Source organism: Rhinolophus sinicus, chromosome 15, assembly GCF_057876585.1.
Source record: "Rhinolophus sinicus isolate RSI-liver-muscle chromosome 15, RSI-T2T, whole genome shotgun sequence".
Classification (NCBI taxonomy): Eukaryota; Metazoa; Chordata; class Mammalia; order Chiroptera; family Rhinolophidae; genus Rhinolophus; species Rhinolophus sinicus.
Genome location: NC_142515.1, coordinates 131861518 through 131877683, shown reverse-complemented (window position 1 = coordinate 131877683; position 16166 = coordinate 131861518). Strand labels below are relative to the sequence as shown.

Below are 16166 nucleotides of genomic sequence, written 5' to 3'. Positions count from 1 at the left end.
TGTGTCAATGATGTTTCCTCTCTCTCTTTGGGAAGTGGAGGCTTTAATATTCTAGATACTATTTCCAATTTATTAGAGGTTCACAATCTCACAAAAACCATCCCCACAGGGAATGAGCTGTTGTAAAGACTGTGTCCAGTTCTGCAGGTGTTTGTAACTGACGACCTATGGCATTCTGGCTGGGAATATTCCAAACGTAAAAAGTATCAACATAAAACGTTGCCATGGCAAATAGGATAAACCTCTTCCAGTATAATTACAGCAGCAGACACTACGATTCATAGGAAATGCTACTCAAAGGATTTCAACTTCTCTTTTCGTACCTAATTCTGAACAGAGTTGCTGATTTACTGGTGCATCGCAAAGAAAAGTACCTAAAATAACCATAAGTAACTAAAGGTGCAAAATTCAATCTCCCCAAGACAAATGCATTGTCCCCCATTTTTCCCCAAATCCAGGGCACCGAGCCATTTGTGATGCTAGGAAGTCCTGCCCCACTGTGATCCCAGAGCTGGAACTAATAACCACCGTGCAGCTGGCGCTTTAACAGTGAGAGACAAGCTGACACTTCTCAACTGTCAAGCACACACTGTGTCTGCAGTGCCACGTGGATTTGACATTTAATTTAAAAAAGGATCTTAACATAGGTCTACATAAAAAACTGGGCTGCTGCAACAAAACCTGTTTTGTCTCACTTAAAGCTGAAAAACATGGATGCCCCAAAGGCAGGAGTTTTATAGGAAAGGCATCACTGCTCTACCTCCAGGAACAGTGAGAGTATTAAAAATAACGCATTTTGACTAGTTTAGGGTATTGGACTTGGCCCAGAACAGACAATAATCGTGTTTATTAAAGAACTGAACTGCTATAAATAAACTCCACTGCTACCATAAGCTAGCAGTATGGACAGAATTTTCATCAGGTTGATAATAAAGAACATATTTATACACACATGCACAGACACCTACATACATATGTGTACATATGGAAATACACTCACGTTCAGGAAAAAGGTTTTAGAGAGAGAAATGGCCCTCTGACTAGACCGTACAGGTGAATAAAAGCACACACATTCTTACCATAATATACTTAGTGACACACAGAATCAGTACAGTTTCGTCACATCTTCAGCTTAAGCAAATAGGAAGCTGATATATTTAAACATATTACGATAGTTTTTAGAAAAAGTTGTTAGATAAGTAATGTTTTTCAGTATAGTGCTATTTCATGTACAAAGCTTATTTCTGTTTGATTTCTTACATATGAAGAAAACATAATATTCTTTATTAGCCATTCAATTTCAAAATATCAAGAGTCTGGTGAGAAAATATGCACAGTTTTAAGCATAGTTAAAATGTTCACTTTCTTACCATAAAATAAATGTAAATGTTTTTATCGTTGAACAGCAAGTCCAAGTCACCTACGGGACATGGTTCCCACTTGCCACATTCGAGGTCCACGTCACACCAGCAGCACCCAGACTCGCACACCGCAGAGAAGCCAGGAAGGACGTTTCCGGAAGACCACCAGGTATGCTTCCAGTGAGAGCTGAACCATTGGAAGAACTGGGGCAGGAGGTCATCATGGCCTCTCACTGGGCTTCTCAGCTGCCCCCTGATCTGCTTCTCCATGGACTGACCGAGCTCACGGGGTCCTTTCCAGAAGTGGCAGCGGTTTCCCCAACAGCTCTGGGGCCATCTGGTGCAGTGCTTCAACCAATGTCATTGCAGCTGGGTTTGACCCTCCTGACCTTCATCACACCTCCACCCACTCCCTCCCCTGTTCCGTCCCCCCTTCCTGCATTCACAAGCCCCGATTCTATACTGAATAGTTGATGGAAATACACTTTTAGTCGTATTTGAAATAGATCCAGTAGAAAATGAGGTGGAAGGGAATATATTAAGAATATATACAGTTGAAATGAAACCTTGGCAACAGTAAAATCTGAGGAAGAGTATTTTGGTTCTGAGTGAGTGCAACATAATTATGTCATCTGTCACCACATTATTTACCATAGTTAATGCACTGCTTAGAAAGATTCAAGAGACAGTGTTAGTATTTCAGAAATATACATTTAAAAATTCAGTGATCAAGAAAGTCCCAGGAACACTTGCCTAACAGCGATTATAAAATTGACGTGGAGGAAAAGCTATGATCATTACGTGGGACGCCATCTCCCCACACATCTACTAAAAATTCCCATTTCATTGAAAGTTTTATTTTCCCAGGTGTTGGAAATGTGTCCAATCAGACAATACAACCAGGGACTTCTAAAAATAGTGATGGAGGTCCTTGGCTTACTTCACTATTTTAAAATGCTTACAAACAATTAAACATTTAAGAATAACAACACAGCTACTATTTCTGTTTGGAAATACAGTATTGAAAAACAATGCATTCCGATGGAGAAATAATGAGAAAGTGTCTTTTGTGGGAGTAAGGGAGCAGTTACTGAATTATTCAGTGATTTATTTCTCGGGACTTCTTACCCAGGCAAAGAAGGAATTAGCTGGTGAGGAAGAAATGATGGCAACCTAGGCAGAAAGTAATTTTGTCATCATAGAATTTTGATAGCCATGAAATTGATGAATGTTTCCTAGACTTTTGGAAGACAGATTGAAAAGTTGAGGTGTAAGGAACGTAATAATTCACACCTCAGAAGTGGACAATGATTCCAGCTGTCTGTAACGCTCTCAGAGAAAGTGTATCTGGCTGTGCACTTACATGTCAGGAGGAAAATAATGGGAGAGAATTTACAAACTGAAAGACAGCAGACATGTGTAAGAGGAAACTGAACAGTAAAACAAGAGCAGTTAAGCGTGTGCCTCACTGCCGTCTAGCAGGTCTCCTGCCTCTGACAGAGGTCATCCCAAGAGATGAAGAAGTGACTGAAAGAGGAACAGGTTCATCATCACAGCGAATTCTGACTCATCACGAGGAAGGAAGAAACACCAAAACACCGGGAAGGGGCAAATTTAGTTACGTGTTTTAAAGATTCCTGATCGACCCGATTAGTTAGTATTTTGAAAAGGACAGCTGACTACTAGAAGCCAGATGGATTCATTAGGAAGACATTCATAGTATTTTCTATTCAATATTTTACAATCTTTTCACGGTAAGAATTTACAGTAATGATCTGGAGAGAGAGAGAGACTGAAAGCAAGATTCCAGGGTTTTCAAGCACATGTAGCTGAGATGTTATGGAAGCAATTAACGGATGAAATAAATGTCTAAAAATATACCAGTGGAAAGAGGAAAAAGGAACAAATTTATTTAGAAAATATCACGTGACGGGACTCTAACAACAACTCCGTGAGGGAGCTATTGTACATAAAGTTGAGAAAATTAAGTGTTAGAGGGAACTGTTCATCCGTACGGGGACATTCGGCTGGTGATGGACAAGCAGATTCAAATCTACAGCTACTACTTCCAAAGCTTGGATGGGCTTGAACTGGTGCAGCTTACACTTTCAAAGATGTGGCTAAAAGGGGTAAGTGAAAAAGCATACACTTTAAGACACACGTTTTAAAACATCCAGTTACACAAAAAGAGGCAAGATATTGTTTAATAACACCTCACTTTGTGTAAGAATACATAGAGGTTTATTCAGTCATTTCTGCATTCATTAAACAATTACCTATTAAACATTTATTACCCATCAAGTTCCATTCTAAGAACTCAAGGCAAAATAATGAACAAAACAGATAAAAATTCCTAGCATTTGATATCTACTTCTGGAGAAGAGGCAGTTAAATATTATAATTACTAAAATATATAACATATTAAAGTTGAATTATATGTTAAGGAGAAAAAATGAAGCAGGAAACAGATATGGAGAGTTTGGGGATGAGGCTTACTATTTCAGATAGAGTATTTGAAAACCCTTCCCAAGAAAAAGACTCCTGGGTAAAGACGTGGAGGACTCAAGAAAGGGAATGGAATAGGTATCTGTGGTATAAAACTTCAAACACAGAAATTAGCTAGTACAAAATCCCTAAAGCGGAAGTGTCTGCAGAACGTCTGAAGGACGCTGGGAAGCACTGAGCGGGGAGGAGAGGGGTGGCGAGTGGAAGGTGAGAGCAGAGTCAGGCTGGATTGCATAGGCGGGCAGGCGTGAAGGGTCAGTTATGTGCCAGGCAAATTAATGCCAACAGAATGCTACGGGGGACGACAGCCTCCCTTCTGATAGGATCAGAGGGGTATCCTCACTGTCAACGGAAAACTTCAAAGTCATGGGAAGAAGCCAAGAAAAGGCCATGGAGAAAGCTGAACTGCAAAGATCAGGGCGAGTGTACAACAGCTTGGCACCCAGAGGGTGTTCCATAGCTGATGGACGAACCGATGAACAAACAGACTTCTCTCCATCTCTCATTCACCCTGCTGCTGAAACACAGGGAGGCCAGAGTACAGCTGTGTGCAGTACGGGCTGATGTTGCCCGCAGAAAGCTCTGGCCTTGGCCTCCAGGAGGTGACCCCTGTGCCTCTGGAATGTCTCACCTGATGAGAATGCCTTGGCTGAGCTGGGGCCTTGGCTTTGTCACGGTGGGGGCGGGGCACTCTGCCTCAGCTGCCCCTTCAGAGCCACTGGAGACCAAGGCTAGCCATCTGGGCAGCCAATCACGTCAACGTGACCACGGCCCAGCAAAGCTCTGGACATCGAGGTGTGGGGGAACCTGCCTGGTTGTTAGGACTCCATGCAGGTCGTCCCGCTGTTGCTGGAAGAAGTCACTGCAGTGTGTATGTCCGCTGGAGGGTGCCTGGAAGGTGAAGTTCAGAGCCCACCTCACACACCCCTTCCCTCTGCTAACTTCAGTTTGTATCCTGTCACTGCCATAAATCAGAACCAGGAGCAGAAGAGCAACCAGTGGGTCCTTCTAATGATTGATCAAAACTAAAGATAATCTTGGGAAGCCTAAAACTTGATTGCAGAAGTGACGGTGGTCCAGCGGACCCTGTCGCAAATACCCAGGTAATCATGGCCAGTGATGGAGGGTCGGCAGGTTAGGGAAACACGTGACAGCGATATTAGGAGTAATGTCAGGGCACATGACATTTTCGCGCCGTTTCTCAGAAAGCCTAAGCGTTTGCAGCTTATTTTAATGGACTCATGAAAGTATGTCTAATGACTTGGTCATTCAATTAAAAGGCTAGGACCTCAAATAATAAGCATCCCTTCCTCAGAGACCTTCTCCCCACCAGGGAAATGTGAAGGGGTCCTCTGCTTAACAGAGGAGATTCTGAGATGTTCTCGGTGGAGAGAGAATGGACGATGGTTTCTGTTTTAAACTCTGATTGAAGGAACCCGGAGAGCAGTTCCTCAGTCTGAGTCAGGATCAGTGGGTTACAGGGGAGCCAGGCGCTGTCTGCAGCTCAGGAGTGCAAACACCACAGGCTTCCTCAGCGCCCACTATGGCGCCCGGCATGGTTGGCACGTGACCCACACACCTCAGATTCCAGAGACTGAGCTGCAACGTCCGAGGATACAGGACAACAGCTGCCACACCTGAAACCCGGCAGCTGCACTGTGACGACAGCTCCTCCTGCGTTGCCTGAGCTGGAAGACGGAGCTGTTTTCATTTTGTGGGGAGAAGGGAGACACCAACACATCATTTAGGAAGCAGACAGCACTCGTACTCACTGTGCAAAGACCAAGAGTGGTGCTTTGAAAGAAGGACAGGGTTCCACAGGGACTGCTCCGGAAATCATTAAGGCTAAACAAAGACGAATTTCCTTATGATCAGAGCTCTGCATTGCCTGGGCATGGTACTAAACTGAGGTTTTCCCCATTGTTGAAGCTCTTTATGCATGGGCTAAAAATCTTTTGTATGGTAATCACAGAATGGATTTGAGCGGTATTAGTGTGCCTGGCTTAACTGCTATATTAAATAAACCCAAATGCGTAAAAGAAACAAACGCAGAATACGTTTATTTCTCCCTCACGCTAGATAACCTTGTAATGTACTGAAAAGGTGGCTGGCTGCTTCGACCTCGTCCTGACTCAGAAAGCAGTATCCATTCATCTTACAGCTCTGCCAACCCTAGAACATTCTGATCTCTGCGTCAGAATAGGCACAAAGCATGAGAGAATGTGGAGGGGCCACTTCTGCTTCTCAGTCTTGGTCCTTGGAGAGCAGATAAACACTGCCACGCAAATTCCACGGTTTAGAGCCCAACTGTTTGGCTCCATCTGCCTGCACAGCAGCTGGAAAAGCAAGGTGGTGGCTCAGGAAGAAGTGGGCATGCGCTGTGCTGAGGAGCTGATGGCATTTCATCCCCTGGAACGTCCTCCACGAGCCCATCTCACCTGTGAGCAATGGTTCTCAGCACGATGCAGGTGAGGGTATCAGTGGGGAGTACCCACAGATTTACTAAGAAGTAGGCATGGGAAGCTAACAGCTTCTTTCTTTGGGTTTCTCCAAATTAGAAATCTAATTTGGCAGGGACTTTGGACAAGTGCTTCAAGATATTGCATTATGCAAGCGAGAGAAAGAAGTGAAGATGAGTTAGATAAATTATGACCTATTCTGACAACCTTGGCCCAAAGGGTCTAAACATATCAGTATCGCCTGGAGGGTGTGTCTGCGTTGGTGTTCTAAGGACTTCACCTGGATCCTGCAGGCACAGACGTGTTTTTAGATGCCTTACATTAAGATGTAGAGCTTTTATTTATCAAACTGTGACTGCCACCAAGTGGAGTAAAGCTTAATAAGGTAATAGAATCAGAACTGGTTGTGACATGGACCTTTAATAAATGGTTTGTTGAATAAATAATCCAGGCAGACCTCCTTCCACTGCGATTCTCCTGCTTGTGCTTCCCAGATGTTGCAGTTTTGACAAATTGGAAGTGAAAAGATTACAACTCACTTTATTGCAATGGTCTGAAACCAAACCAGTAATATCTCTGAAGTCGGCCTGTAAATAGGTGGACCTTTGTATGGATAAAGAAAAACTTCACAGTAACAACTGACAAATAACACTGAGGAATGTGACATAATAATGGATCATGTGAAGAGACCTATGAGTTTTAGTGGATTATAAATTCCACAGAGCCATCAATTTACTGTAAATAAAACAAAACTTACTAAGCATTAGCAGAAATAAAGTGTTTTCTCGAGGAATAAATAGTTAGGAACGCTGTCCTCTGATCAGGGCATGTCTGGGAAAACTTTAATTTCTAGGCCACATTCCAAGAAGGATATTGGCAAATGCAATATATCCTGAAGAATGACTGGGACCTTAAAGGTTTGCAAACTACCTCGTGAATAATCGTTGAATGAATTGAAAATGTTTAGAGTAGAAAAGAAAATGATTATCAGAGGGTTTTTCTTGTGAACGAGGGAGGGATTTCCTCTAACCCTGCTCCCGCTGCACTACTGGGGGATGTCATCTTGCCTCAATGTAATGGTGTTCTATTATTATGCTTGGATTATTGCTACATTAATATTAATGTTACATTGTATTGTTATAATAATTAATAACAATAGTAGCGGATGTAGATTGTTACATGGGCAAGATGCCTGCCCTTTTCCTGGGCTCCCTCGGGTATTGAGAACCACATTCCCAGAAGGCAAGTGTTACTGTTCCCACGCTGCACACAGGACATTACTAGAGACACAGGAAGGATACAGAATGCACCCATGGACACACTGCTCAGAAGTGCAAAGACTTGGATGAAAGCCAAGAAGTACGGGCTACAGCGTTCCAACCACTGTGGCACTGCCACTCTGAGAAGTGGCTTCTGTGCTAGAAATTACATACAAATCTGACATTATCACACTCATAAGGGAATTTCAAGTCCAAACTGGAAATAACCAAGGGGAAAATGGGTCCTCAAAGGACAGGTAGATAACTTAGAAATTCTACACTAATTGAAATTTTACAATAGATGATTACCAATATCTTTAACTTTTAAGGTTTTATGATTTGGTTATGTACACAAATTTGCCTTTTCTTTCTCCAGTCAGCTGGACAGATGACCTTAGAAAGGAGTGGAATTGAACTGCAACCATTAGCACAAGAGAATTTCACTATGTGACTGGAAATTTTAGTGGTTGCCAGAATTTTGTTCTTGCTATTTCTTCATGATAAATGTCTGCCCATAATCTCCTCCCATGTTTCCATCATCCTCGTAGGAGCTTCTGGCTTGACCTCGCTCTGCAAAATTGTCTTTGACTCTCCAGATGTGATGGTTAATTTTATGTGTCAACTTGACTAGATTATGGGGACCGGCTGTTTGGTCAAACACCAGTCTAGACTTCATTGTAAATTTGTAGATGTGATCAATATTGACAATCAATCGATTGTAAATAAAGCAGCTTAGCCTCCATATTGTGCATGGGCCTCATCCAATCAAGTGAAGGCCTTCAGAGCAAAACCTGAGGGTCCCCAGGAGGAATTCTGCCTCCGCGTTACAACATGGACGTTCTGCCTGAGTCTCCAGCTTACAGACTCATCCCTATACCCGAATCCCCAGCTGCCTGCTTGCCCTACAAAGGTTGGGTGGCCACCTCCACAACACATAATGGGGCCACCTACCTGCTCTGGGTCCCAGCCCCTACTGGAGAACCCCGACTAGACACCGGGAGACAGTTCCTCTCTCCTCTGCACTGTGTTGTCCTCCTCTTTTGTTTTTATTAACCATTCTTTTATCAAGGTGAGTTTGGTTGTTTTTACTTTTTATAAAAAAGTCGCATTTTATTATTTCACCTGTATTTTGAATCTTCTTCAAATCACACCCCCTGGACCCAAAAAAGGTGTCCCATGCCACACATATTTCCAAAAAAGTAAAGTGGCAGAGACTCTAATTACATCCATGGTTCAGATCTAACTCGACATCAAAAAGAATCTCCACAATTTACTCGCCCACCCAAACTGCCACATAGAGGAAAGAGCCTGCATTCTCTGATAGATGAATGAAACAAAGCAGTATTACGCTTCAATATATTTGTTATTTTATATACAGTGTTGTGAATATAAGTCAAATTGATGAGAAACCACCACACACACACACACACACAAACACCCAAAAACAAACAAACAAAATATATATATATGTGTGTGTGTGTGTGTGTGTGTGTGTGTGTATCTGACATAATCAAGAGGCAAGACAGTGTCTTAAACTATAAGCACAAAGAACCCAGTTATTAGAATTAGCAGACAAGGACTTCGCAACAATTATCAAAATATATTTTTTAAATTATAGGAGAAGGTAGACCTAATAGATAAGTATTTCAAAAAGAAGTGGAAGCTAAGAATGAAATGAGTGGAAATTCTAGAATTAAGAAAAAAGAAAATTATTCTGTAAAAAGCATTATAAACACACAGACACACATTTGTACAGACATGTGACATTTAATGGAGATTAGACATTGGAAAACAAAGATTAGTAAACTTGAAGATAATTCATCAGTTTTTTCCCAAAATGAAACAGAGAGAGAAGAAATATTCAAAACAAAACAAAATGGCAGCAAAGTATAAGTAACCTGTGAGATATTCTCAATGCTGAACTTACATGTAATTGGATTTCAAAAGAAGAGAAGTAGAAGAAAATATATTAGAAACAACAAGGGTTGGATTTCTCTGACTTTTGCAAGAATAAACCCCAATGCATGCAGCTCAGCCATCCTGAAGTGCATACACGCGAGCAAACCAAACTAGAACAAATCAGTCACATTGCCGAAACACAAAGCAAACCGCCTCACAACAGAAAAAGAAAAAGGTTTCATTTAAATACAACACAATGAAAAATAATAATAATAATAAGCAAGCAACAATGGCCACCTTACACAAGGTTCAGAAAATGACAGGGAAAATCTTTAAAGTGTATTCTATTAATAGGCAAGAGCCGACAATATAAAAGACAACTTTTTTTACTAAAAATATCACTACATTGAGAGAGTAATTTAGGGGTTTCCTTTCAAACACATATCACGCTTGCGAGTTTAGCATCTCCTTCCCTGGACTCGCACCTGGGTCAGCTGCTGGCAGGGTGATGTCACCGTACAGGATGAGGATGGCAAAACCACCAAGCTAAGCTCCTCACCCGCGTCCCCAGCCCTCTGTCTCCTCCAGGCAGGTGCTGCCCAGGGCCCCGAAGGCACTCAGGAAAGTGTGCTGCCCCCGGGCCCCCACTGCCCTCTACCCACAAAGCCCAGCAGCCCGGATGTGTCAGAGGAGCCGATGTCAAAGTTATGACAACAGTAGTATCACCAGCTTTTAATAATTATGAAGGATGAAAGCGCAAAATAAAAAATAGTAAATAATTTTAGGATCTCTCATGTTAAATCTTGTTTCAGGAATTGTGGTTTCTCTGCATATGAACTTCAGTCCCTTGAGGGAAGAATTTGGGGGGGGGGAAGAATACAGGGGAAGAAAGGAGGTTATTACAGAAACCCTTCATATTTACGAAGAGTGACTTTGCATAAAATGTATTGTGAATTAGTGGGGATAACACAGGATCTGTCACTCGCTCATCTCTTCAAAACGCAATCGAAATACATGTCGTACAACTACAGAGAAAACCGCTTCTAGACATTACATGATTATTACTGAGTGACCTGCAAACAAGAAGCACAACAGAACAATAAAAGCGCAGTCCACTTAGGTCTTGGGTGATCAAGAGAAGTTTCCTGAAGGAAAAAATGTCATAAGCGAAGGCCCAGGGACAGGGACGTGCAGAAAAGGGTCAGAGAAATCAAGCGTTGTACCTTGCATATGGGAGTATTGCCAAAAAGTGTAAAGGTGGAGTGAAATGCGGTTGCTCGAGAGTGAGAAGATGGCAATAAAAGTTTCAAATTCATCTCTCAGAAAACAGAAGCCATTTAAAAATGTTAAGCAGGAGAATAATATCATGAAAATGATGTCATAAGCAAAACAGCGAGAGATGGCATTCACCATTGGGCTGACACGGATGGAGAACACAGTGCGCATCTCGGCAATAAACAGTGAAGACGTTGGTAGTTAAAATTTGAATCAGAGCATCAATGGTAAGCTCTGCGGAATCAGTTCATCGTGAAGCTATTATAGAAAGATAAATATGTGAATTCCATCATAGGACTCTCACTAGCAGAGTTCAACTCTCACGTGTAAGTCACAACGGAGAACCCTGACTGTAGAAACATAGTTTCCCCATGAACACACTGGCCAAGAAAACATTTTGCATCAACCTGACCCAACTAGATGGAGGCACTTAGAGACAGACACGATCTAGCTGCCGTGACACAGAGACACACAGCATATCATCTCCACAGCTGAATTCATAAGGGATATATTTTATCGGAAAACCATGAGAAAATAAAAACTGTGAGAAAACCTGATAACTTTGTCAGTGTGCTCTGGGACAAACCACCGTTTTGGTCACCTTTCAGCCAGTCAGCCTGCCCGGGACAAAACCCTAAGGCTCTCCAGGGTGTGGCCTTCGTGAGACCTGCACATGCTCGGTTTGCCTCACGTATCCATAAACGTCAGCTGTTTGCCAGCTTCATGTTTCTGTTCGTCTGTATCCCTGCTGATGAAAACGCAGCCAGTGTTCACACTCTAGAACAATTTTCTCAGCATTACGCCCCACCAGAGTACGAGCTGGCATTATTTTTTCTCTTAAACTACAGTGAGGTTTTTTTAGAAGACCATTTCAAATCACATCTCTGTACAGAATTCATATACCAGTTGGTAAATGAGGGTAGAAGTGTATCAAATAGTATTTGTTCTATGAGAACAAATGTCAGATGTTATAAACCTTATGCCTCATATAATGAATAACCCAAAGATAGCAAAAAAAAAATTGCAAATGATTTCCTTACTTTTTCAACGTCACTCCTGTTACGCAACCACATAATGACATTACGAGCGCTCACTTCCTTTTCCTTCTTATCAACAGATTTCTAAAAATAAATGTGTTAAGCAGTCACAGTGTGGCAACTTGTTTGCTAAATGCTGTGGACCCAGGATGACAGAGTTCCCGACCTCACATTTAGAAATCCAGGTAGGATGCCCAGGCAAAAGAATTATGGGAATAGAAGAATGAAAATAAGTAAAACCAAATAAACTAAACAAAAACACTTGACTTAGAGCAGCCAAGGAGCCCTTCCCAGAAAAGTTGACTTTTGGGTCATAAAAGATGAGGCATCACGATGTGAAAAAGATTCTGAGCATCTGTGTGTAAAGGCAAAGAGCTTCCTTTATGACATATTTTTACACGAGTATAGAAAACATAGGAAGTTTGTCTAAAATGGTGCATGTGAGTGAAGCTTAAGAAACTAACTGAAAACAATAGTTATGTCTTTTACCTAAAATATTCAGACAGTATCTGCTGATTGGAAAGTAACAGGCACATCACTAGAAGGGTTTATGTGAAGGGGAGGGGACACGTTTCACAAATGGAGTTGGAAAAGGGAAGAAACGATTTACTAAGATAGGCTTGTAGGTGTATTTCAAAGAATAGTTTCTTAGGACATATTTTACAATCTAAAACTGAAAGAAATATATGTTTTGTCTTAATGTTCATCAATTGTCCTTGACAGAATGAGGATGGGGGGTTATGCTTCTGGCCTGATCAGACAGCTGTCCCAGGAAGGACATTCACATTTCCTTCTATTTAAGCTCTTTTTACACAACTTAATACCCTCTTGATGCCAATACTGTTTTCCAATTGTGCCCGTTTATTCATATTTTTCTGCTTTAATAGTTTCCATTTATTTTAAATATATAATAATTTATTTTCAATTTATGTATAATTTATATAAATTATACTTTACATATAATATTTGTATATTTAATAACATTTTTATGCTGTTAAGGCATTCCTATAAATGACAGGAACACCATTATAAATCCTTTTGCTCTTTATCACTGAAACATTGCACATGAGAACGACTGTGTTTTAGTATAAAATATTCATTTCTCTAACCAGGGCTTATACTTTACATGTATGCATACGTGCATCTGTGTATGTACATGTATGAGTAACCTCACACATACCACCATTTTTGTAAACATAGATTGCCATATGAGTCCAGTGTCTCTTTACATTTTGCTTTATCTTCAGTGACTACACAGGATGGGGAGAGTCCACGTGCCTGTTTTAGAAAATGAACTGGATTATTTAGCAAGAAAAATTCATCCTGTTGCTATTGAGACAAAGATCAGTGCGAGTTGTGTGGATTATGGTGATTTGTTGTCAACAAGAAATCACTTGAGCGCTTTCTGCATGAAAGGATTCAATGACGGCACTCATCAGTGGTGTACTTTATTTGTGTGGCCGCGAGCAAGGAGAAAGGGACCATAATTTGCAATGACAGAACTCATCAACCTTCAGCTCACCTTAGCGGGCATCGGGTCACAGGGGTGTGTTTCTGAATCTGGTGGGTACTTGCATTTCCATGTGGCATGTCAGGTTCCATCCCAAATAGCGACAAGGAATTCTTGAGAGTGGAGAACCCAGTTAGCACCTAGCCAGCCTTCCGTGTGACAGATTTAAGCATGTTTGTGCATCTCTGCACCGCCCACCCACCACCTAGATGTCATTCACTTTACAGAGCCAGCGCCTGTGAGTGTTTGCAAGAGTAGCTCCGGGGGGAGTGATGACATTAATACTGAGACGAAACACGCAGAGAAAACTGCAAACCAGAATAGGTCAATGGTCCATCCAGTCAATGGTCCATCCAGCTGGCATGAGATTTGTCAGTAGTACTGAAAAAACCTAAGATCAGATGGTTTAGATACAATCATAAATATAACATTAAAAAGTCACCTGATTTTCAATACTCTACTGCGGAGTAAAATTGGTTTTTACTTCACATAGTGATGTACTTGGGTCAAGTTAATAGTTATTATCTAAATACTGAACATAAAACTAAATATTTATATAAAATATCAACCCATCCTATAACGCGACTCCAGAAAATAAATCATGAACTTTTAATCACTTATGTTTATTATATATACCCACGTTTTGATGCATTTTAGAATTGTGAGGAACTAGGGAGTTTGCTTAACAAAAACCTGAAAATTTTTGTTACAACAATAAAACAGTAAACACCCTTTGAAGATTCTCACTCAAGATTTATGGATTTATGACCCAGGTGTTGTACAGAAATTTCTTGAATTTCATTATTTTTTTTCCTTTTGTAAAATACACAATATTTACATACGCTTCAAATTTCACAGGTCTGTAACCCACACACACACAAATCAAAGCTGATGTGTACAAAAGTGCCTTTATACTACACAGTGGTATTTAAATATAATTACCATATCGTATAAAATAGTGACAAGCTATATTTTTTTTATTTTTCCATAATACAATTATGTAAATAAACCAGGTAAAGGTGGATTTTTCAGATTGTGGTTTTAAAAGCTAATGTGTTTTTGACTACGAAGTAACAATTTTCAAAAGCAATAGACATCTGACATAATTACACAATAATACCAGGTGTTGGGTCAAGGTATGCTATTACTAACTCTGTTAGGTGCATTGACACTTGGAAAATGTTATATAAGAAACATAAATGAAATTTCAATACAAACTGGAAGTACAGCAGCATCAGGAATCTAGTTTTGACGCCACCCACTGACAAGCAAAGCCTTAGAGCAGTAGGAGCAAAGTCTTAGTCATTTGAGTTCCTGTGACTAATTTTATTAATTTTTCACATCTATAAGCAATTCCAGATTTTAATAACTAGGGAGGTGGAGAAGCAACGACTACTGGTGCAGGACACCCCACCCCATCTGTAACTCAGAGATCAGGGAGGTGACGCTGGAACTGGAGTCCCGTCACACTGGCCGGGGGTCTCATGATACATTGGCTCTTACCCCACTTAGCACACAAATCAAGTATGTGAGCAAATCTTATTGTCAGAACCTAGTTTTCACTAGAGTCTTTGCTACAAGCTTGGAGCTCACCATTTTTCTTTTGCCTGTCTCTACAGCAGAGGGAACCGGGGAGATGCTGTAGCACACCTTGGCCAAGTGAGCCTACTGGTCTACCACGCTCACTACACCCTAGAGGTCCGCTGAAGACCTGACCCTGCCATTTACTCAAGTGCTAAGAATTAGATGACAGGGAGCACTGATGATGGGTCCCACAGGCTGTGTCCCAGCCATGACCCCTCTGCACACTAATAATTTGATCCTGAGTGAATCCCTTCCCTTCACTGAGGTGGTGATTTGCTTTCATACGCAATATTGATGGTTTAGATGAGGCAATTTTTAAAGTCTGTAACATGTGCTTTAACATATTTTAGCATTTTTGGAACATCTGCTAAAAAGAAGAGTTCTGGGATTTAGAGGTTTTCTACTTTTTATAACAGATTTGTTTTAGCCTGTGGAGGGAGATTGGAAAATGTGTGTATTAGTAAGAAAGTGTTAAAATTATTAAAATTTAGTAGGAGTAGAATAAACGTTAGACTGACTATAAATTTATAAAAAGCTATAGGGAAGAAAAATAACAAAAAGAACGTACTATTATGCCTCAGAAAATGAAGCAGTTGCCTGGAGCTAAGAGGGGAAAAAACAAACACATTTAGACACAAGGGACAAGCTTTATGAAATAACTTCACATAGAAAGATTTTTGTGCCAAAAATATGTATTTAGGAACAGAGTAATGAAAATATGGCAGGAAATGCCATGAAAGGCTTTGGGTATTGGCTGTTTCTTATTTCCTAATCTCCATCTCTTAGTGCTCTGCCAGTGAAATATTTTACATCACTGATCATGCAACATTTTATTTCTAAGAGAGAAATAAGAAAAGAAACAAAGCAACTGTCAGAATCATGTGGTCTGAGTCACATAAACTATTACAGCCAACATGTCAATCATCAAAAGATCCTAACCTCAGAGTATTTGTATTTTTCTTAGAAATAAAGAAAGAAAAGAAGAGGAGGAGGGAGCTAGAGAACAAGAAACAACGTCCCTGTCCATTGGTTCTCCGCGTGCAAGTGGATTCCCACAATCAGCTGTGGGCTTTCTCTTGGGGGGGGAGCTAAATTTTCCCCAGATGCAATGAAAGGCTGCTCCTGCTTCCTAAACTCAAGCATGATCAAGTTTTAGTACACAATTAAAGTATGTCCACTTGGAAAACATGGGGGGGGGGGGTGACAGAGAGAGACAGAGAGAGAATGAAATGCCACCAAAATACAACAATGGAATCTTGAATTCTGAAATTATCTTT

At 40.9% G+C, this 16166-nt stretch overlaps 1 protein-coding gene across 5 annotated transcripts in view; it reads right to left on the bottom strand.

The window, feature by feature from the left end:
* The window catches only part of LOC148755299 (uncharacterized), a 201741-nt gene that overhangs the window by 180861 nt on the left and 4714 nt on the right, over window positions 1-16166 (bottom strand). For 4 of the 5 annotated variants that reach the window (XR_016019099.1, XR_016019100.1, XR_016019101.1 and 1 more), the window contains exon 1: window positions 1371-2789. The exons of the other annotated variant lie outside the window; for it this stretch is intronic. Coding sequence is in view for 1 of the 4 variants with exons in the window: in XM_088792632.1 (XP_088648758.1) it covers window positions 1371-1631 (261 nt within the window). In the remaining 3 variants the exon portion in view is untranslated. Of the gene's footprint in view, window positions 1-1370; window positions 2790-16166 lie in introns of those variants that run through there. 5 annotated transcript variants of the gene reach the window in all.